Below are 24528 nucleotides of genomic sequence, written 5' to 3' on the forward strand. Positions count from 1 at the left end.
GTAAGCTGAAAGTCCTTCCTTTAGTAGTTATTGAAAGCTGGGGAGAACAGAAACATTTTTGCCTTACACCTGATGATAGTAATGAGGTCTCTAGGCAGGGCTTCTTGGACAAGATATTCCAAAAGCTTTCAATCTGTCAATTTTGGTTTCTCTCAGTTTCTCATTTTCCCGGTTTTAAGTTTATTTCTCACATTTCCACATCAAGAATGTAAAGCACAAATATTAACTTGTTCCACAAGTCTGTAAACCGACTGACTTGGGAGCCAAGCCTACATTCCAAGTCTTTGTCCCTGGGTGGAGTCAGAGCCCAACCCAGTCCAATGACCCTATGCAGGCAATGTAAATCTACCCTTCAGGTGAGTACCAGTTGTACTAGGTCTCTCCCCCCCCCCGTACTATTTCCCTGATCAAAATGGCCCCCCTGGTGCTGTTATTAGGCATTGTGTGTGTTTGTGTACTTTGTTTCTGGTGGAACTAATAGTAGCTTCAGACAGAGGATATAGATCATGGAAATGGTGCTTAAGTAAGTATTCACTGATGAGACTTCCGGTTTCCTGCCGACAGAACAGGGAGTATGGGTCTGATCTCTGGACAGACCTGAGCCCCACAGAGGTCAGAGGGGAGTGAACAAGGCAAGGCACCCCTCCTACAAAAGCTCTGCCAGGGTGTGCGGAGTGTCAAGGATTCTGGCATAGCACCAAATCTCCCACCATTCCCAGAAAAACCACTGCTGAAGGGCAAGGGGGCGGGAGAGAGAGTGGTTGAGAGCACTCTTGGCTGTACCGAGACTCTGTGGGATGAAGCCTTGAACTGCCTACCGTCAGCAGGAGATTCTCAACTAAAAATATTCAAACTGAAATAAAAGGGTAAGAAGAATTCTGCCTCTTCTATAATTTTGCTTGAAGAAAGGAACATAATCAGATCGGATTTAATTAGACTGAATTTGCTGATACACATAGGGTTAAAACAGGAGGTCCACCCTTCTTTCTTCCAGGATCTCCTTTGTGCACTGTTGTGGCTCCTGCAGAAGCACTCTGTGTAAAAAAGAACAGGTATGAGGAAGATTTGCATGGGGCTGGGAGAACACCCTACAAGTTGAGTGTCAACAGAGAATGGGAGAAGAACCTTCCTGCATGAGAGCAGAAAGGAGATGCTCTTGTCCTGAAGTGGGTGGGCCAAGCTTTCTTTGGAAGCAATGTCAAGGCAGAGGCATTGGGCATCCATTCCCCACATCTGCCAGGAGGATGCCAAGTCGTTCTTCCTTCACAGGGCCACGCTTCAAGAGAATGGTCTCCGTTGCCAGCACACAAGCTGATGGACAAAAGCGAAACTCCGTCTTCTGTGGCATTCCAGTCTTGCCTTTCTGAATTGTAAAGTCCTTCCAAGTCGCTGGAGGAATCCATGCTGCTCAGGGCCTTGCATTTCTACTGGGATGTCCCAGTTGCTGTCTGAATGTGCCCTTCCCTGAAAGAGGAGAATGGCATGACTGGCACATGTTAAAACTAAATAAAGAAAATAGAGCAACTGATTGCTTTCGATATGCCAATGATCAAATAATATTTTGTAATAAACATTGTTAAAAAGAGGTTAGCTGCCTTCCCTCCCTTTACCACACTTAAGAAAGAATCAGGCATCAACCGGGGAACTTTAAAAATAAGCTTTACTTACTTTATAATCATGCATCAGCTCACAACAATAGAGGCATTAAAAACTGTACAGGAGAAATACTGTTATATATTTACAGGAGCCCCCCCCCCCATGCTAGAAATTCATCAGTGGTAAAAAATTTGATTAATTTGGGATATCAGTGAAAGGAGAGCTGCAGAACTGGCCAGACAAGGAATCCCTGGGCTGACTTTTGCAAACCAGGCTGGATGGTCTAGCAAAGAGCAAATCTGTTAACACACCTGTGCTTGCTGGGCACATGACCTAAGGGGAAGTGGGGATGAGCCCCAAATGTATGGTGGATACACAGCCTATGGTTTCAAGGGAAATGTGTCTAGCAGGCTTTAACTTGCATGGGGCAGGAGCATAGTGAGATTTATTTGTTTGCACCATCACTGCGTGTGACCTTTACAAAGAGGTTCCTTAAACTCTTTAATTTGACGCAAGGAGGCAACAGCGAAAGGCTGAGGGTCCAGGGTGGTCCTTGAGACCTGCTGAAAGACATGTCAGGATCTGTCAGTTTAGACTTCTGGGTTCCCTGGCATTTCTCATATGCAATATCTGTGACAACACAGGGCCTCCACCACCACTGGCTATTCCCGGTCTCGGCTCGCATGTGGCACTACAGTTCCCAGATGGATGCAGAGTACAACTGCGAGCATTAAAAATTCAGGAGCCATCAGCAATTTTATGCACTGTGAATTTAACCAGCAGCATGGTGTGGCAATAGGGTAATTGGGGAATCCAAGGAAAGTGAGAGCCCATTGACATGAGAGCCCAAACAATATCCTGCTTCCTCCACAGGGCCACATCTCTAGGGATGAGGCTCCAACTCCAGCTCCCAGGATGAAGGACCAGAGGACATCCCTGTGGTTCCCGACTGCCATCCCTCTTGCTTCTTCCCCACTGCCCCTTCTCCGTGCAGGAATGGCTCCTTCCTGGCCCTGTTTGGTGCGGAGGGACCAGCCAAAGTCGTCTCCGATTAAAACAGCATCTCAACTTATTTCAGAGAGGAAGGAGACTTTGGCTGCTGCTTCTGGGCTAGGCCGGCTGGGATGGAGCCGAGATGCCCGTATGGAGGCAAAATGGGGAAAGATGATAAGATCAGCGAGGAAAAGATTCAGCCTGGGAGTTGCTTCATCCTGGGAGGGACTGGAGCCCAGACAGTGGGCACTTGCCTCAGGTACTGGGACAGGGGGAAGGATGGAGACCTCCATACGGAGACAAAGAGGGAAAAGGCTCAGAGTTCAGGGGGAGCCATTCCCCAACATTTACCTTGTTCTGGACAAATCCCTGGAGAGAGGTGATGACCCTCAAGTACAGGGGCAGAGGGAAGGAAGGGGTTCTTCTGAAACAGGATTGGGGAGTTGTAGGAACACTGTCCCCTGTGGCTGTTGCCAAAGCCACCCTTATAAAAAGAACAAACACCCAGGTGGCCACGCTGCAAGTGGACATTCTGCACCTTCCAAACCAAGGCTTAGTCCCAGAACCATTTTTGTTTGTTGGTTTGTTTGAAATATTTTTCATTAAAGATTTTCTTGGTTTACTGGGGAGGGGGGAGGTATTCACTGACCTCTCCCCCAGCAGTTCTTCCTTGACTGAATTAAGACTAAATGACAGATGACATTTATCATACAGTTTGCCCTTGCATGAAAGCTTTTTCTTTCACAGGAGAAAGAGGAAAAAAACTTGCAAGCCAGAGTAAACTATGTAATAAAAGTCACATATAGTTTGGCCATTAGTTGCTCCCTTCTCCTCCTTTGATGTAAAAGAAAAAAAGGTTGGGAGATCTGATCATGTATCTCCCACCTTATAGCACTTTTGACCCTTGCCTGTTAATTTATGTGGTTTGGAATGGAGTGTCAAAAGCCATCATGTCTTCAAGACAAGATAGAATATTGCAGTGTATGCTAAAAGGAAGTGTAAAGGTAATTGCACTCAAAATTGCATTATTTCCTTCCCTCCCCCAGTTTATAAGGTCTTTCTTGTTCATCAGAGACCATAGGAGATGAAGCCTTCTGTGGATTCATCTCATTATTTTTAAAGTTCATATATCTAGATCATAAAAAGTTCTAACAGTACTGATACCAAGCCCTTTTTCTAAAAATAAGAAAAGAATCATATTTGTTTATTAGGGAATATTTGTGTTCCATTTATTAGCAATCACAATCATATTAAAATTGGAAATCTCTCTATATTTGGTGGCATTTTGAGCTTAGATTCAGTCATAGCAATAGGCTAATGCAAAGCTTGTTATTTTGCTCTTATTAACAAGCCTATTTTCAACATGTAATTTGAGTTTGGTGTAAGTGCATCCAGTAAATCTATATTTAATTAAAGCAAAATAATACTGACCAGATCCTTATTTTATTTGAGGAAAGTTCAAGAATAACTAAACTTGTTTCCGTAGAAATTAATAGGACCATAAATTCAGTAGTTCTCATTGTGTACTCCTTGTCCTCATTTACTCATGACTGTTTTCTTTTTATGTAGGCAGAACAAACATAAATGACTTGAGCTACATAATGTGGGTTTGCAGTCAGGATTCCTCTAGGCAGCATGATGAAAAAGTATTGCAAAGTACCAAATTTTGCAATTGGTTCAAGGTGTAGCTTAGTGTAAGAATGGAAAGGAATTGTGTCTTTTGTTTCCTGACAAGCCGGTTGATTAGTGGCAAAACTGTTCCTGGACAGTATGAATGATACCAGTTCACCACAGGAATGGACACCATTAGCAGAATGGATTCACCATCCCCTCTGTGTGTCCCCCAAATCTACTCCATAGGGTAGGGGGATCCTCCAGGGCCTATTTGCAGGCAGCACATGAGGTTTCTTGGATAAGAGAGGAACAGGAAAGGCTGCTCTACAACATCCAAGGCAGAGTGTATGATTGAATGGTGCCCCATATCAGGGAGAGGTCTAGGCTAAAAACCCTTATCTCTGACATCTAATTTTCTATGTGCAGGATATCCGCCCCCCCCCAAGGTAGAAACATCCAATTATACAATCTCTATCCTGATATCATCTAGGATAGAGCGGTATGCAAATGGCATCTCAAAATGTTGCACCCTATTTGTGGGCAGTGGGAGGATAAGTCCTTCAACAGCTTCTCAGGAGTGGGGCTCACTATTAGCAGTGGTGGGAGCACAAATTCTTTTTCTCTTCGGGGTGTGTGTGTGTGTTGGTGCTGATGCTGATGTAAGCAGTGCTTTTTTCTAGAAAAATAGGTGCCGGTACTCGCCATGAAGTTGTTACAGTAAGTGTCACACTTTTTAACAACAACAAAACGAGGTGCTGCTGTGGCAGTACTGCGTACCATTGAGTGCCCCCTTGGAGGGGGAGCACTGACTATAAATGTAACAGCAGCAACTGTGTTGGCAACTTGGCCACTATTTTGCATCCTTCAGAGTACCCTAGACCTTGTGTCATTCTGCTGTCGGGAGGGGGGTGCCTGCCACAACATAAAACTAGAGAAAATTCTGATAAAATTCTGCAGAGGTGCCTTCTTTTCCCCAGAAGTAGGGTGAGAAAAAGACATTTTGGCTCAGCTGTACTCCAGGAACAGTTTTACCACCTCATCTAGGCCACCTCATTCTAGGTCAGTGCATGTATTCCATAAGCTTACATGTGGCTCTCTTATAGTAAAGGATCGTCTGTGGCCAACCTCAGTAATTCTTTCATAGCTGGTGGGATTTAAACAAGGGAACAGAGTTCCAAATGTATGTGGAAGCCACAATTTGATTAAATCTGGCACAGGATTGTAAAATGTTTCCCCTTTAAGTCAAAGTTTGTATTGCTTGAGCAGGTGAGAGGCCCACAACTATAGCAAACTATAGCAATAAAACAACACAAGGACAGGAGCACCGAGATGATAAATTGCTGCTGTGCTTGTGCTCTATGAATTTTTTTTTAACAGTACCGTAATACATGAAAACAAATCAGCTGAGGCATTGGTAATGGTTAGCTTCTTCCCAACACCCATTAAGAGATTTCAGATGGGCAAATTTAGCATATAAATTAAAGCACAAGATGGGTTGGCATTGCCACATTTGAGCAAGAATGCTTATTACTCCTCCTTGGATTCTTACATTTGCCAACTGCTGATGAAGACAACAGATTTTGCAGATGAAACACTGTGGGGAGGGGGAGGATTTGCTGTATCTGCATCTTGCACATTACTGCAGCAGAAGCGTTGATATGGACGGCTGTACCCTGTAAGTAATGGGAGTAGTGTATGCCAGGTAAGACAAATGGGAGCCTAACATTGGCATAAAGCTACCAAAGCTGTCCAGCATCTGACTTGATTTAGTCTATTTTTGCATTTGTAGGCAGGATTCCATCCTTCTGCATTGACACCCATATGTTTCTGCTCACTATCTCTTGCGCACATGCGTTCTGTCCAACTCAGAAGTCTGAGCTGGAAAGTTTTGTTTCCAAATGTTACCTAGATATAAAGTGTTTTGTTGGCAGAAGCCTCATTCACGTCAGCAAGGCTTCAAACTTGAACATTCCTTGAAGGGAATCAGGCTCTTCCAGTAGAGCACTTGGAGTTTTGTTTTGCAGTCATTGTGAAATTATTATGAGTTGGATCACAGCATGTTCTTCACAGTTAGGCCCCATTGGAATCAATGGTGCTCAGGTTTGTTATTATTATTTCAATGGGGCCTAAGTGCAACCAACTTGTTCTGAATCCAGGCCAATGTAATAATGGGTTGTAAGCGCTGCAATGTCTGAGTGACAAAAGACAAGGAGAGGAATTCAGCATTGCACTGTTATGATCCTTCCATCAGTGCAAACATTTCTCCCAGCTGAATGGAACTATCTCCTCTGTTCTCATGAGCTGTTCTGGGGGTTATTCCAACCCCTCAGAGCTGATGGGGGTAAGGACACAAGGAGAGGAAGTGAGCATATCTGTGCTAGCACAACCTGTTAGCTAGTGCAACTATTTAGTTGAATCTAGCCTATGGAATATTCCAGAATCGATCTGTTTCTTGTATACATCCTCTCACAGCATCTCCATTGGATACAGTATTGATTTGACTAAGGCATTTTCTTAAACATGGAAGACCTGGTGTCTTCCATGGCGACACTAGGGCTCTCCCAGTTTGTTTCGGGCCCCACACATCAAGCAGGCCACACGCTGGATTTGATCTTTGGCATCGGTATAGATGTGATCATGTTTCCTTCAATGAAGGTGCCATGGTCTGATCACTACGCTCTGAAAGCCAGGATTGACGTTCCACCCCCACCCTGCTTAGGTGCCGAGCCAATTTGGGCTCGCCCGCAGAGGCTGATGGACCCTGATAGATTCTGTCAAGCCTTGCGGGACCTTTCTCCCCCTGGCGACTCATTGACTGAGCTTGTTGAGGGCTGGAATACCCAGCTCCTGGCAGCCATCAATGAGATCGCACCTAAGCGCCCTCTGCGACCCCGCAGAAACCGGGCTCCCTGGTTTACCGAGGAGCTCGGGAAAATGAAGCGGGACCTCAGACGGCTAGAGCGAGTATGGCGGGGTGCCCATGACGGAGCCTCAAGAACATCTTATAGGGCTTTTATGAAAACCTACGAGATGGCAGTGAAGGCCGCTAAGAAGTCCTACTTCTTGGCCTCCATTGCATCCGCTAGCTCTCGCCCGGCGCAATTATTTAGTATAATTCAGTCTTTAACGTCCCTCGAAGGACAGCCAAATTTAAATAACAATTTGACACACAGCTGTGAGGCATTTGCGAGCTTTTTTGCGGAGAAAGTCCTGTTGCTCCGCCATGACCTCCCTGCCAATTTGGACATAATAAAGAAACTGGAGGCCCCTCGATTGTCCTCGGGTCCAGTATTGGACCACTTTGACCGGATATCCCCAGCCGATGTGGACAGACTCCTCCGGGCTGGAAAGCCCACCACTTGTCCTCTCGACCCGTGCCCGTCCTGGCTGATTAGAGCATGTCCAGACGAGGTGCGGGCCCCCCTGGGGGATATCATTAATTTGTCCCTTGGCACCAGGACATTCCCAGGGGAACTGAAGGAGGCAGTGGTGCGCCTGCTTTTAAAGAAAACATCATTAGATCCCTTAGATCTATCCAATTACCGCCCGGTTTCGAATCTTCCATTCCTGGGTAAGGTGATTGAGAGAGCGGTTGCTGAACAGCTTGGTAGGTTTCTGGATGAAACATGGGCTCTGGATCCATTCCAGTCCAGCTTCCGCGCTGGTCATGGGACCGAGACAGCTCTGGTTGCCCTAACAGATGATCTCCTCAGGCAGCTGGATCGAAGCGGGTCGGGGCTGCTGATTCTTCTAGACCTGTCAGCAGCCTTCGACATGGTCGATCACGAACTCCTGGACCACCGCCTTGCCGACGTGGGGATCCAGGGCACAGTCCTTCAATGGCTGCACTCGTTTCTCTCTGGTCGGGGACAGAGGGTGGCGCTTGGGGGGGGAATTGTCATCCCGCCACTCTTAGTGTGTGGAGGGCCCCAGGGTGCGATACTCTCCCCGATGCTTTTTAACATCTTTATGCACCCCCTCGCCCAGCTTGTCCGGAGTTTTGGGCTGGGCTGCCATCAGTATGCTGATGACACCCAACTCTATCTGTTGATGGATGGCCATCCTGACTCGGCCCCAGACACACTGATCAGATGCTTGGAAGCTGTGGCTGGATGGTTACGTGGGAGCTGGTTGAAGTTAAATCCTTCGAAGACAAGAGGTCCTCTGGCTGGGACGGGACGATATGGGATTGAGGGGCAACTGCCATCTCTTGCGGGGGTGCAGTTAGTTCCAGCACCGTACCTTAAGAGTTTGGGTGTAATCTTTGATACCTCCCTCTCCATGGAGGCGCAGATTGCAGCTATAACAAAGGCGGCATTTTTTCATCTCCGCCAAGCTAAGCAGTTGACTCCTTACCTCTCTCGCCCTGACCTAGCCACTGTGATCCACGCGACGGTCACCTCCAGACTGGATTATTGTAACTCGCTCTACGTGGGGCTGCCCTTGAGACTGACCCAGAAACTCCAGCGGGTGCAGAATGCCGCAGCGAGACTCCTTACTGGGTCTTCACTGCGAGATCACATTCATCCGGTGCTATACCAGCTGCACTGGCTCCCGGTGGAGTACAGGATCAGGTTTAAGGTGCTGGTTTTAACCTTCAAAGCCCTATATGGCCTAGGACTCTCGTACCTACAGGACCGCCTCTCCTGGTATGCCCCACAGAGGAACTTACGGTCTTCAAATAAAAACATCTTGAAGGTCCCAGGCCACAGAGAGGTTAGGCTGGCCTCAACTAGAGCCAGGGCTTTTTCGGCTGCGGCTCCAACCTGGTGGAATGCTCTGTCACAAGAGACAAGGGCCCTGCAGGACTTGACATCTTTCCACAGGGCCTGCAATACAGAGCTGTTCCACCAGGCCTTTGGTCAGGGCGCAGCCTGACTCCCTCCTTTGGCAATCTTTACAAAACTTTAGTTATGGTTGCCATCAATTTTGATTTTAATTAATTTTTATAATGTTTTTATAATCTTGCACTATTTTAGTGTTGTTAGCCTCCCTGAGCCCGGCTTCGGCTGGGGAGGGCGGGATATAAATAAATTATTTTATTATTATTATTATTATATTATTATTATTATTATTATTATATTATTATTATTATTATTATTATTATTATTATTATTATTAGCTAACTAAATGAGGTTGGGCACATGAGGCTTCAGAATTAGGGCTGTCCTACTAATTTTGGGTGTCACTTAAGGGCAGTAAATTGTTGTTTATTTATCACTGTTATGTTTTTACTTTCAAGAACAGGGAGAGATGCTTGTGGGATTTTCCACCTTGGGTGTCAAAATAACTTTACTGATGGGAGAGGGGCATTTTCTATTCCAGCTCAATTAGAAAAATGCTTTGGGTTGGTTGGGTCAGAATGGGTTTCAAGCTTTTCTGCATATTACAGCACTTGACATATCAGTAGCAATAATACAGCAAAACAAAACAAAGAAAATTAACAAATCCAGCCAAGAACATTTGTTATGCTAATCTTGACCAGTTGCTAATCTTCAACTGAAGGTATGAGTGCTTGTACTCACCTGGGATTATCACCAAATATGTCTTTGGGTACAGCTGTTGCAGTCCACTACCAACAATCAAAATAGAGGCAATATTCTCTGACCCTAACCACATGGTAGGATTGCCATGTTTTGAAGAGCAAAAAAGAACACATTTGCCAACTTCTACTTTTAACTATGGATCTCTTTGACGACTCTTATTTTACATACCCTTGAAAAAGGGTACATGTCCTGGAAAAAGAGGACATATGGCAATCCTACCTTATCTAGAAGCCCTGTGGCCATGTTGCATGAAGGAATGATGCAACCAGCACCATTTCTGACCAGCTTTGAACTCCCAGCCAAATTGAATGGTTGTTCTTGGGGGGGGGGTGCACATGTGATGGGACCATGAGCAATACTTAAACATGTAGCCTCAGGCACCCACTTCTGAAGCACCTGCTTTTAGAAGTGGGTCATACAAAGGTCACTAATCTGTGGAATCACTGGCATGGGATACAAGAGAAGACTGAGCTTGATTACATCTTGGAAATGAGGTTGTGGGGCATTCTATCTACCACTAACGGCACATTCGGGAGAGAGCCAATATGGTGTAGTGGATTATGTGTTAGACTGTTGGGCTATGACCTGGGAGACCAGGGCTCAACTCTCTACACAACCATGAAGTTCACTGGTGACTTTGGCTCAGTTACAGTCTCTCAGCAAATTTGCTGTGAGAGAAAAAGGAAGGGAGTGAGGACCATGAATTTTATTACTTCAGCTCCTTGGATGAAAGGTGGGATATAAATGGAATAATAAATACAAATTTAAACCTCTCTTGTTGAACCCTCTCAGAAATTTTATTGCACACATGTATTACACCTCCCACTCTCTGCCTGTTTCATAAAACCCCTATAACCTTTTTCTATCTCTTCTATTTCCAGGCATATTTAAGTTGCTGTTAAATTTCATTACATCCTCTTCCTTGCCTCTTTTGATATCCAGATAAGGAGATCTTTTGCTTTGCTTTGCTTGCCAGCTGTGGGCAAAGAACCATCCTCTTCTTCCCTCCCCTCTCTCACTCAGGGAGGTGTTGGCATGGAGGCTTCTCCTCTGTCCCTCAGGCTAGATTAGCAGAGTGACTCCACTGCCGCTGTATCACTTGAGGAACATTTCTTCATCCTGGCTGCCAAAGCACTCCTCAGCAAACAGCTTGGCTGCAGGGCCTATGCTCTGGCAGCAGCGTCTAGAATTAATTTCCACATTGGAAGGAGTTCATCAATCTCATATCTTAAAAAAGAAATCCTAATGTGTTGAAGAATTGGCCGCAAACACCCTCCTGGTGATTTTTCTTATTTTATTCATTTTTTAAAAATCCAGTTTGCTGGATTCTCTGTTGCTTAGAGAAATTGATTTTGAGAATTACTTGATGGTGTCACTTGGTTATCTTCAATAAAGGTAACCTGATGAGATTTTTAAACATGTTGTCTTTAAATATATTGTAGAGGTGTGCATTGGCTCTCTTTGGAGAGGCTGAATAATGAGGCCGATGAGGTGATTCAGGAATCTTCCCTCCCTCTCAAGTTTAAGCTCAATGTCATTAACCCTGCCTCCAGTTGGATTAGGGCCCCCATTGTTGCTGTTTTGCTTCTGAACATTTTGGTATCATACAGCTCCATCTTTTTGTATACCTCTATATTTTTGTATATTTCGATGTTTCTCTAGGTTCATGGGCTTAGCAAGAAGAAAGGCTATCCAAAATCTTGCCTGTGGAACATTGAAGAAATCTGTTTTCTTTTCCTTGTTTTTTTGTTAAAGTGCAACAACAGAGGGCTTAAAAAAGAAAAGTTAAAAGCCTTGTTCAAGTTTTGTTTCTGAATCCTACTTTTTTGGCTTTAACCAAAAAACAAATAAACAGAGCCGCTCAGAACTCCACAGGCAGCAGTCTAGGCAGCCTCATGTTGTATGATCTGTAAGGCCTATACTGGAGGATCATGTTGAAGGACACCAAAAAATCAGAAAGTTTTTTAGAATAAGCAAGAATGCACAACACTTGGATATCTTTTAATTATTTCAAGAGAAGAAAGAGCAGTAGTTAGTCCCCCAGCCTGCCCGCCTCCCAAATATGAAACTGATGTGGAAATTGGCCATTTAGTTGAACTACCGGTAATAAAGGTATTGCCCTAATATGGATTATGAAGGAATCCCCTCGATCAGTCCCCCCCCTGCAATTTGGTTGGCTTAATCCACTTGGATGCTGGAAAATTTTATTCACTTTGGCTGTAAGGGGGGAAATCCAATTTTTACATTCCCTGTTCTCAGTGGTGCAATTCTAGATAAAGATTTCTGATCCCTGGACTCCTCACATCAGTCAACAGAATGAAATGGTGGTGATAATGAATGATTCTTTTTCTTAAAGGAGTTTTTTAAAAAACCTAGAGATTAAAACACCTCATATTACAAGGGTGCATAAGTGTCATGAACCAGTCATTATTACAAATATTCACATATTGGTTAAAAAAAAGTAAGAAAAAAATGATGGAAAGATGAGTCAGAGGCTGATCTCAGTGTGAAGAATGTAGAGGAATATAGAAGAAAATGTGTAGTGTGGGAAGAGAATGTTAAAATAGGAAAATAACCACAGCTGGTCAAATCTAAAGTGAAGCTGTATCATCTCTGGCTGTCTTGTGGCCACAGTATCTTATCATTGCCTAGAACAGTTTTAAAACCATGTGCCTCTTGAATCACCACCCTTTGCTGTTTTCTCTCTTTAAAATACTAATGGTGTTACCCTCTGTGAAAGATTTTTAAACACCCAAATTATGTAGTGTTTTAAAAGTTTATCCAATCTCAGAAGTTCAGAATAGGTGACAGTCTTTTAAAAAAGAAAAACAATAATAATTAAATTCAAACTAAAACACATAACAAACATTGCATATTATGCTTTCAAAAAGCTTCTGACTTTTTAAGGGAAATGTTGGGTGGTTTCTCAGAATTTCTATGCCTGTTTGTGGCCTGAATTTTGCGTGTGAGTGGCAAACTTCGAGAGCCTGTCCTCAGCCAATTTCATATATGTGTGTGAATGAACTCTCTTGTTGGAATCTAGGTAGCCCTGAGAAGTGACTCATTTTTTAAAAAGGGAGGGAGAAAAGGATTTGGTTAATTGACTGCTCAAATACTGTCAAATAATGGTCAAGTATCATTAAGTTTAATACTTATGGGAGTTACCAAAAACAACAACACCCTAATCAGCTGGTATTGTGAAACAAAGAGGTTCAACTTTAAATAAAATGTAAATATTTGTTAATTTGATTATGTTTTATATTGCCCTTGTTCAAAGGGGTTCATGGTGGTTAACATAGTTCCTTCTACCATATTGTTTTCACAATAATCATGTAAGATAGGTTAGGCTGAAAGACAAGGCTAGCATCCCCCATTGAGCCTCATGACTGAATGAGGATTCTCCCTGGTCCTAGTGCAACACTCTAGCCAATAGGCAGTGGATTTCGCCTCTAATTATTCCTTGTTTTGGACTATCCTGAAGTTATAGATGGTAGCCAATGAGAATAGCTTCACAATGCTGGTTTTCCCTGACTCCTGCAAGGATAGAGACCAGCCAAATATTTGGTCACATAAAAGGCAGTCAATCTGGGGCTTGGCATGATGGAAGCTGTCAGATTTGGAAGCAGTGGCATTGTGGCACAGCTGAGGGGGAGCAAATCAGTGGATTATACAATCTTAGTTTAGTGATATTTTTCCTCTGCCCCAGATAAACTTGGATTGTGACACAGGTTGGCTAGATCCAGCTCAGTAGGTATCAAAACTGCATTAAGGGCATGGGCAGCCATACTGGAATCAGACACAACCTCCTCAGAATACCTGGAGCTACATCACTGAATGATCTTGACCTAATATAATAGCACATGCAAGCAGGCACCCTGGAAATTGTGTAGGATAGTAAAGCTCAGTGGGAGTTGGCACAGTGTCAGAAAGAAGATTTTAATTTGCCTAATTATTGCAAGAATAAGGCTGAATTCGAGGCAGGGGGTTGTTGTGATTTAATCTATATGGAACATATGGAATAATATTTGCAAAATCTGCCAAAACAGCCTAATTAGCCTCTAATGGGTTTTCTTTCCTTGGTCCTATACCAATCCTAACCCTATGGCCACATCACAAATGACAAATTTATTTCACCAATATTACTTCCATGCCAGATTGAGTCCTCAGGCTGCTGCTGATCTGCATTCTAAAGGTTCAGTTTGTGTTGTGTTGCTTTTATTTGAATGCCATAAAAAGTTGCAAAATGTTCATTTGAATACCTTGCACAGACTGCACATACCTTTATCATTAAATACTCGATTTTCTTCTGCGCAATATGAAGGGGCAACTGGGTAACATTGCAAAATCAAAACAGGAAAGAGATGTGCAGCCTTAATTGATATATGTTTACTCAGAAGTAAATTCCACTGAATTAAATGGGATTATAGGATTACAGTAAGGGGTTATAGGATTGTGGTATAAGGAAATGCATTTGAGGCATATCATTCCAGGAGACAATACTAGGACTGATAGTTAAAAGAGAGATGTCTATTGACTAAAAAGAAATAGGTTATTGGATTGTTTACAGAATATCAATACAAAGAAGGAGATGCACAAGGTGGTGTTCCAGGCAATAATAAGATCTGCATTATGAAGGCTTTGGTTCTGTGAATGTTAGGGAGCTAGCCCCACTGAACACAATGATATGCATTTTTTTTAGTAAACGTGTGTAGGATTGCACAGTAACGCAGAAGTAGAAACAAAATGCAAGTTGATAAGCCAAATGCTCATGGTGTATTTTAGGCTGAAACAGCCGATACAGGACTGAACCTGACTCCAGGGTCGCAGCTGTGGAATTCCGGTTCCAAGAGCATCATAAGCAACTCCTGCAAACTCCTAGTCAGCCCCTGGGCTAACAGTTGTGCCTTTGTCTTCATTGCATATGTATCTCTCGAGTGGGATATTGAATGTGATGAACCAAGATTGCTCTAGGCAAATTATATAACATATACTAGCAAGCTACCGTAGCCTGTCCTTTCACTTTATGTGCAAGTAGGTTGCTAAATTGTTCACCAAAGAAATATCAAATGTTTTTTTAAATAAGGAGTTTTGTGTACAGGTTGGCTCAAGAGCCTCACAGTCCGTTATTTCAAAACCAGTTAAGTGGATCAAGAATGCAAGTGTTTTTGAAATCTCCTCCTGAAGCTACAGGGAAAATAGCATTTTTTGTTTCTCTCCCACCCCCTCCACTCACTCTCACTCTCTCTTTATTTGCAAACAAATTTCTAGATTTCTAGAATATGGATTCCAGCGTTTCCCTGAAAAAGCCTAAGCTCTCTAAACCTCTTCCAAAAGTCACTCATCATTTCACAGCAACCTTGTTGTGTGCTGTTGCCCCTCACTCAAGAGTGTATGGATCAGTGTGGTCTCCCTAAAAGTATGGGTAACCCCTGCGGCTCCATGATCTATTATTTGCAAGTCACTCTAGTGCAGAGATGGGGAACTTGTGGTCCTCCAGTTCTTGCTAGACTACTCATCCATATGCTGTTCTGGCTGGGAGTTGGTGTTCAACAGCACTTGGAGGGCCAAACATTCCTCATCCCTGCTCTAGTAAAGGTAAAGGGACCCCTGACCATTAGGTCCAGTCGTGACTGACTCTGGGGTTGCGGAGCTCATCTTGCTTTATTGGCCGAGGGAGCTGGCGTAATGCTTCCGGGTCATGTGGCCAGCATGACTAAGCCGCTTCTGGCGAATCAGAGCAGCGCACGGAAACGCCGTTTACCTTCCCGCCAGAGCGGTACCTATTTATCTACTTGCACTTTGATGTGCTTTCGAACTGCTAGGTTGGCAGGAGCAGGGACCGAGCAATGGGAGCTCACCCCGTCATGGGGATTCGAACCACCGACCTTCTGATCGGCAAGTCCTAGGCTCTGTGGTTTAACCCACAGCGCCACCCATGTCCCTCCATCCCTGCTCTAGTGCAATGCTAAATACAATTTACACTAATGGTTCTGTCCGGTTGTGACTTAAGTAGCTTTGTATCCTTGTAGCCCATCTAGCCCTAGCATCTTGTTCTCACAGTGGCCAGCCAGATACCTATGGGAAACTCATGCCTAGTAGCTGTTATTCATAGAATCATAGAATCATAGAGTTGGAAGAGACCACAAGGGCCATCAAGTCCAACCCCCTGCCAAGCAGGAAACACCATCAGAGCACTCCTGACATATGGTTGTCAAGCCTCTGCTTAAAGACCTCCAAAGAAGGAGACTCCACCACACTCCTTGGCAGCAAATTCCACTGTCGAACAGCTCTTACTGTCAGGAAGTTCTTCCTAATGTTTAGGTGGAATCTTCTTTCTTGTAGTTTGGATCCATTGCTCCGTGTCCGCTTCTCTGGAGCAGCAGAAAACAACCTTTCTCCCTCCTCTATGTGACATCCTTTTATATATTTGAACATGGCTATCATATCACCCCTTAACCTCCTCTTCTCCAGGCTAAACATGCCCAGCTCCCTTAGCCGTTCCTCATAAGGCATCGTTTCCAGGCCTTTGACCATTTTTGGTTGCCCTCCTCTGGACAACCAATCTCTGGACGATCAGAGGCATACTGCCTCCAACAGTGGAGGCAGCACAGCCATTATGGCCAGTAGCCAGTTTCTGGCAGACGCCTTCTGTTTGAGACGATTGCAGGACAGGCTGAAACAAATTTTATCCCACCATGCAGATGCTGCAGTGGGGAAAGAAACTAGTGCTATACAACTGTTCAAGGCTTGGAAGCCTTGCAGGAGTGAGGATGGGAGAGACTAACAATTCTAGTGACATGCCTTGATAGATCTGGACAGGGTGAAGCAATGCATGAAGGCATATAGCTCAGCTGGTTAAAGCATGGTACTGTTAATGCCAAGGTTGCAGGTTTGATCCCCGTATGGGACAACCGCATATTCTTGCATTGCAGGAGGTTGGACTGGATGATCCTCAGGGACCCTTCCAACTCTACATACAGTTCTATTATCTTTCTAAGAACTGGTATTTGGTTGGTGCAGCAAGTGCTGTTGCTAGTGAGGAGGAAGGTACCATTTGAATTTGACTTGGATGGGGAACAAAAATTTGCTTTTTAATTCTCTTACCAAAGGAAGCAGCAGAGAGCTCATGCTGTGATTATTTAAAGTAGGGATGGGGAACCTGTACTCCCCTAAATATTGTTGAACTTGATATCCTGTCAGCAACATGCAACATGGCCAATGGACGGGGTGACGAGAGTTGAGGCCAAGTAACATCTAGAGGGCAACAGGGGACACACACACACACACACACACACACACACTTTACAACTTTATCAGTGAACAAGGATTTAAGCCTAAGTCTGCCTGGTCCAAATCTGATGCATCCTCCACATTTACCTAATGGAATGTCATGTTATGTTATTTGTGAAAAAATAGAACAGAAAACTGTCAGAAAAGGTATCTGGGCAGTATTGTTCCTAAAAGGACTACTCTGCTTTGCTACCTGGCGTAACCATAGTTGTAAGAAATAATTCAGTCATTTTGAGCAATAATAATATTAATAAAATTTATTTATACCCCACCCTTCCCGGTTTAAAAACCGGGCTCAGGGTGGCTAACAGCAAATATAAAACATTGATTAAAATGCGACTTAAAAACAGCATAAAATACAACATAAATGCAGTATCAATGTCAATAAAATTCTAAAATTCAGGGTCATTTGGGAGGGGGGGCCCAGTCAGTAAACATCAAATGATCACCAGGGCTAACTGGCCAAGTTGGTCCTACTAGGGCCAGCAAGGAGACCAGGGAAGAGTTTAAATGTGGAGTCTCAAAAGGGTTTCTTCATAAAAAAGGAAAGGGGAAAGGGAATGGAGGATCAGGCTAATTCAAGCAGCATGTTTCTCTTCATATAAATTGTAACTGGAGGCAATTTCATATTATGTTCTTATACATGCTGAGAAACTGAAACACACTTCAGATGTAATTTGACCCAAAGTGCACAAAGAGATAGAATAGCATCAGTTGCCTCTCTTGGCAGAGTCCATTCCTACCTCCTCAAGTGTGAGCAGCAAGCATTTCCTTTCTTGGAAACAAAGTGTTGTCACAAGTTTCACCCCCAGCTTCATATCCTTATTTATTTATTTTGTTTAAAGGAGAACGAGAGTGATGTAATTGTTAAAGGGTAAGACATTGACCCGTGAGACCAGGGTCCACATTCCCATTCAGCCACGAAGCTCACTGGGGGATTGGGGGCCGGTCACCAGCTCCCAGCGTAACCTACCCCATAGGGTTGTTGTGAAGATAAATAAGGAAAGAGGGAGTGCCATGTTCTCCACCTTGGGTTCCTGGGAGGAAAAGTGGGATATGAATGTAATAAGTAAGAGTGTTTCTGAACCACATTGGGTTGTATTCAATGTAGTGCTAAGGTGAATGCTTTGTCATTACAAGGATTTCTCCTGGTGCAACAGAATGTTCTCCCCTTCTCCTCCCCACACGCCCCTAAATTGTTTCTAGGTTTCCCCCCAACCCTCTCTAGCAAATTTGGGGATGGTGCAGGCACACATGGGGAGAGAAGAGAGGGGGAAATCCCTTTGCGCTGGGGCAGAAAGTTAGTTGTCCTTAATATAAAAAAAATTCTAAGAGGTGTCCAAGAATACAACATGAAAACAATAACATATTTATCTTAAAAACAAATGTGCAACATAAACCCAGTAACATTATAATTATGCATTAGATTATTCTTTTTTAAAAACAACAACAACAATGTACGGCTGTATTCAGTGTCCTCCCAGGAGCAGGTTCTCATGCAGTGCAAGGCCCTGCGGTAGCAAAGAGCGGCAGAAAAGTATTCTGCATCTTGCCCTTTGGATTTTAGCCCTCAGTTTGAGGGGTTTGCTTTGTTTTTTGTTTTTAATCTTCAGAGAAACCACTTTAATGAAAACTAAGAAAATGGATTGCATTAGGTTTGATGAAGAGACAGGTTGCCTGTACCTGTTTTAATTATGAAAAAGGTGTGTTGGCCCAGGGACATATTGAATTTGAAGGGGGAGATAGATGGCGGCTAAGGCTGGCATTAGCGTGCAGTGCTCTTCTGTACCTGCCATGCCTACTAGGAAGCATTTTTCAAAGTGTGTGTAGAATGTCAAAGACAAATTTCTACCAGGTGGATACGCTAAGTATGTGTCCCTGTAAGGATGCCCTCCTAATAATCTCTTAAATCTTCTGGTTTGATGTTTTGCTACAAAGAACCATATTATATTGCTTTCAGCAGCACTGGTGCATTGTACTGGAAGTTTAAGTCACCTCTTCAGAGATATCACCCTAGTGTTTTGTTTAAGGGGCTTCAGTGACAGTGGAATGATTTCAAAGAGTGAAATGCTAAACTGGCAAAAACAAAGGATGCTTTTCTATTAGTTAATGCTTATGTAACTTTGAATTATTTATATACTAAGATGAAAAAGAACGTTTATTTACATGGTGCAGGATTGCAGTGTATGAGCACAATTTAGCCCTTAATTAGGAAACTAAACAATAAAAATCAGTTTTGTTTTTGTTATTGAATTGACTCCATATAAAGAGGACACAAACCAAGTAGAGTTTGGATTTTACATTGGCCTCAAAACTGCCTGCCATGAGGCTGAGATGCAAAACTATCTGGCAATGTAAGACAAAGGGAATGGGGAAAGCATGGTAATTCGTATCCCTTTATGTCATATGGTCAACCTATGCCTCTCTTTGTGCTGGGGCTGTATACCCCTGAATCCTGTTTGGGTCAGACACTGGAGGGGTCTTGCCTTTGTGTCTTAGGAACGTTCCAGGGGCACCTAGCCTGCCTGGAAAGAATATGCTGGGACAAATGCATGCATTGCAGGGGGTTGGACTAGATGACCCTTGGAGTCCCTTCCAACTCTGAAATTTTATGATTTTAGGATTCTAACTGGCATTGCAAACACTTCAGCTTCAGCACTGTGACAGTGGGGCAACTTGTGCTGAAGCTGAAGGACCATAATATCTGGGGCATCATGTTTTTCTGATCACCTGAAGCTTTCCAGGCTGTTTCACAAACTGTGCTCAGCATTGGCAGACTATGAAGGTTGGCATCCTATCATATCTGGGGTAGTACCAACATTCCTGTGTACAAACATTTAAACTGATTGCTCTGATAGAAGAAATGGCCACCTATAGGAAAAAGGAACTTGTTACCTTTTGCAAGGTGGAATATAGAATTTGTGTGTGAGAGAATGATGTAGCAATATTGTTCTATTTAGCAGTTCTGTTTAATTGTATAATAAAATTTGAACTAAAATAATACATATATTTCACGTTACTAAGAAACATTTGAATAATGACTTACATTTTACTCAGGTGTTCTTTTTCAAAAGAGAAAGGAAAAAAATAAAATAAAACCAACCTGGTTTACTTTAGCAGCCTTCAAATCTCAGGCTTTCCCAACACTTGGAGTACCTCCTTTTATATATTCAGGGCCATATGAGATTTCTTTTTGTGTTATATATTTGTTTAATAATGCGAATCATAAATGCCTGTGTAATGCAGAATATGGTTTAGTAGCTTTTAATTTTTGACCATTTTTCTTTATTATTTGTTCTGTTTGTCAAAGGCAGCTTTAGTATGAAAAAAAACCCTCTATTAGAAACGCAAGATTTACCTTCAAACCTAATAGCTTTTTGAAACTGATTTAGATTTCTGTGTTTTAATGAACCGTTAACTTGAAAAGTATCTGAATAATGGATATTCCTTAAAAGAAAATGTATTTGTTTTGAGGACTGATGTCTTGGTATATTTTAAAGCCGGAAGCAATTTAATGCAATGAAAATTCAGGGAGCCTTCCTTACTCAACAAGAAAACAATTCTATATAGAATTTCAGAAAAGATATGCAAAACTACATGTTTGATTAAGCTGTTGCATTTAACTTTCCACCCTTTGCTTAGGTCATGCCTCATGTTGGCCCGTAATGGGTCTATGTCATATAATTTATGAACTGAAAATACAGTACCTAACCCCAACCCCCCCCCCTTTAAAATTGGACTTATAAAGCAAGGATGGTTTCCAGTATGCTTCCAGTCTTTATTTATCACTTCTCTTAAAAGTATTAGGTATTAATTTATTCTTTAAAAGATAGCCATTACAGGTACCCTGACCTAATTAAAATTTTGTAAGTATTATTATCTGTGCCTGCTGTACAGGAAGTATCTGGTGCTCAGAGGCTCTGTTGACACCAAACAGCGTATTCATCTTCTTAAAATTATTTAAATAATTGACTCTTCCACATACAAATAAAAACCACAAGTGTTTTCTTGCAGTCAGTTTGAAGATTTGAAGGTGAGACAGAAAGCAGGGGGCAAGTTAGCAGATGGGCAGCCTGAAAGCCTAATCTATGCATGAACAACAAGTTTCTTAGGCTGAGCTGCATAGGACAAGGCAGAATGGTTTGGGGCCCCTTTTGTCACCTGACTGCTGCTGAGCTAGTAGCTGCAACACCCCTTTCTGGCCATGCATGATGGTGGCACTGCAGAAGATGAGCAGGTAAGCATCTCTGTCCTCTGACCATCTACCATGGTCATGAGGGCAAAGGATATGATGCTTGTGTCTATCTGCTAGTCTTCCATTTGAGACCCTCTGACGCTGTTTCCTGTTTCACCATAACAAAATTTAAAATCATCAGGAAGGTTAGCATATGCACAACATTTCTATGTAGTGTGAAAACTGAGACTTTTGTGTTGTAGAGCTTGGAAAGCTGAAATGTCGTTAAATACTTTTCTGCCTGATTTTAGGGTATTTTACAAAGAAAAATGTGCATTTTCTTTTCCTGTAGGTTATCAACGCTGCTTTAGCTCTTGCGGCCAAACCCAAAAGCCAGGTGGTGAGAAACAACATGGAAATGTATAAAAACACATGGGAGAACCACATACATGTGCTCACTGAAGCTGTGGATGACATTACAAGCATTGATGACTTTCTTGCTGTATCAGGTGTGCTGCTTTTGATTTCATCTTTTCCCGTTGAGATACCTTCCCCTCTCCCTCTTTTTTTTTTTTAATGATTATCTGAGAAACGACACAATCCCTTAGGAAGCTGCATTATATCATCCAGCCTCCAGTATCTAGCCAGGTGTGAAATTAGTGTGAGGGAAAGTGAATATGAAGACAGAGGAATGCAATTGCTGCCAGTCCCTGTAGGAGTTTGCAAAAGACAGGAGAGGCTCGTTGCTCCCTTCACCTCATCCTCGGCTACAGCAAAAACACTGTACAGCTTGAAGCATGCAACCCTCCAGTGGGATAGCCTTCAATGAAAATTAGTAGCATTTCTAGGCAGGCTTTGAAAGGTTCACATTTTACTCCTACTAAGATAAAAAGCTAATTAGTGGACCCAACTCACACTTGGGTTTTCAGGGGAAAGTAATTATAATTGTATGTGATTGAAAAGATGTTCTATCTAAGAACAGCAAGGTTGAGAAGAAACCATTAATATTCAGGACAAAGTCAGGGAGTCAAGACACTCCAGCCAATTTGGGAATTAATGGCTGGGTTCACCCATGGCTTCCCATGTCAATTACACACTTCATGGTGCTCAGGAGCACCAAAGTCATGAGTTTATGCGCTGTGAATCGAATCTTCAATGTGAACTTGGGCTTTGACACATAAATGTCCACATGAGATCCCATTTGTGGGATCTTTCACAGTCATAAAAAGAGGTTGAATAGTGTCATGTTTAAGGAGGGGTTGTGTGTCATGGTTGGGAAAGCAAACAGATACAAGTTGGTAGAAATATTTCAGTTCTCACTGGAGCCTTTTTAGAACCATTGTCATTTCTGACATCAGATTCAAAAATGGCTTTGAATTTTGGACCTCTTTTTTCTCCTGTGGATTCGTTGTTTGTCCTTCACACAGATTTGTCTTTGAAAAAAGCTGTTTGTGAGCTGGCTTCTAATTATCAGGTGTGCTAGGCTTGCGTAGCTGTCAGATGTTGGTGTGTTTTTTTGGTGGAAGCTCTGTGCATGAAGTCTGGTATATCCTCTGGAGAGGATTGCCATATTTGAATGCCAGAAAGATTTTCTCTTGTCCTATGTCAATGACTAGTAACCCTGGGAATGTGCCCCATTCCTCTGAAGTGTGTACCATGATTTGGCTCTTTAGCTATTTCTGTGCTTTTGACCAACCTTATCACTATTTTATTCTATCATCTATCATCTATCTATCTATCTATCTATCTATCATCTATCTATCTATCTATCTAATGGGCTAATATGATTGTTTAGAGTATCTTGCTTACTCTGTCTAGCGTCTTAAACTTTATCAGATCTTAACCTTTCTGATAAAGGGGTGGCATTCTGTTTTAACTGTGTTGACTTTGGGAAGCCAGTTTTTGAACAAGTCTTCCTTGTACCATTCATCATTAAACCCAATCAAATACTGTGGGGGTTTTTAACTCCTTCACTGCTTGAATATCCTTCACCATCCCCACCATCAGTCACAGACAGATTTGAGAGGGGTTGAAAATTTAAAAAGAAAAGAAATCTAAGACCAGTATGGTGCAGAGAGGCCTGCCATTTGTGCCATACTTTGTTGCAAAAAAAGATACAGGAAACTGCTCTTGGGTTTGAAATCATTCTAGCGTAGCTGTCTAACACTCCTTTTCACACCAGTTTAGAGTATTCACCATTGTTTGTAATGTTATGAACCGTGAGGGGAGACACTCCTCCCTTCTAAACTCAATAAATGAATGAATGCTAGAATTTAGCTAATATCTGGGATAGGAAGGGGGGAAATAAAAGCTGCAGGACTGTGCCAGACAACGAATGCTTGGGTTAGCTTATTCAAATCAGCCTGGCTGGGCTAGCTAACTGCAGAGACATTGGAGGTAGAGGTAAAGGACCCCTGGATGATTACTGTATTTTTCGTCCCATTCGACGCACCGGCCCGTAGGACGCACCTAGTTTTTTGGGGGGGAAATAAAGGAAAACATTTTTTCCTTTATTTCCCCCCCAAAAAAACCAGGTTGGGGAATCCAAACCAGGTCGGGGAACAGCGGTATGGCAGCGCTGCGCCTCCCCGCTGTCCCCCGAGCTTGTGGGGCTGGGCTTCTCCCCAGCGCCAGCCTCCAAACCAGGTCAAGGAACAGCGGGATGGTGGCACTGTGCCTCCCCGCTGTTCCCCGAGCTTGTGGGGCTGCCCGATGTCTGCCCGAAGCGTGGGGCGCTCTGCTTCAGCGCTCCCCATGCTCCGTGCAGGGAACTCCCGCAGGGCTCCCCAGGCTGCGGATGTCTGCCCAGCGTGCGGGGTGCTCTGCTTCAGGGCGCCCGCGTGCCGGGCAGCAGGCTGCTGTCCGCAGCCTAGGGAGCCCTGTGGGAACTCCCCAGGCTGCGGATATCTGCCTGGCGCGCGGGGCGCTCTGCTTCAGGGCGCCCACGCGCTGGGCAGCAGGCTGCTATCCGCAGCCTAGGGAGCCCTGCGGGAACTCCCGCGGGCGCCCCAGGCTTGCTGATAGCTTCAGCAAAAGCCTGTATTCACCCCATAGGACGCACACAGATTTCTGCAGTCTTTCTTCAGCAATTAAGGAGGGGATGCGAACTGGCTCTCTTATTCATCTTGTATTGAGTCTGATTCTGCTTTATCTTCACAAATAATGGCTCAACCTTTTAATGGTATTTCTGTGGAAAGCCCTCTCATTTTAGTGAGCAGCTGTGATGTTTTGTTAACTGTTAGTTAATCACGTGTGTGCTCGCCCTGCTCTGAGCTAATTGTGATGAAATGCAACTACAAATTATCCAAATTGTCT

General features: G+C 43.4%; 1 protein-coding gene and 1 long non-coding RNA gene across 12 annotated transcripts in view; both read left to right on the top strand.

The window, feature by feature from the left end:
* The window catches only part of CTNNA3 (catenin alpha 3), a 570905-nt gene that overhangs the window by 374119 nt on the left and 172258 nt on the right, over positions 1-24528 (top strand). For 10 of the 11 annotated variants that reach the window (XR_013986138.1, XR_013986139.1, XM_081004919.1 and 7 more), the window contains one exon: positions 21566-21722. The exons of the other annotated variant lie outside the window; for it this stretch is intronic. Coding sequence is in view for 8 of the 10 variants with exons in the window: in XM_081004919.1 (XP_080861045.1) it covers positions 21566-21722 (157 nt within the window). In the remaining 2 variants the exon portion in view is untranslated. The remainder of the gene's footprint in view (positions 1-21565; positions 21723-24528) is intronic. 11 annotated transcript variants of the gene reach the window in all.
* On the top strand, positions 997-1585 carry LOC308476997. Its single transcript, XR_013986328.1, has 2 exons — positions 997-1166; positions 1270-1585. It is a non-coding gene; the product is annotated as an uncharacterized lncRNA (long non-coding RNA).

This window comes from Podarcis pityusensis (genome assembly GCF_964106645.2).
Source record: "Podarcis pityusensis genome assembly, chromosome: 5".
Taxonomy (NCBI): domain Eukaryota; kingdom Metazoa; phylum Chordata; class Lepidosauria; order Squamata; family Lacertidae; genus Podarcis; species Podarcis pityusensis.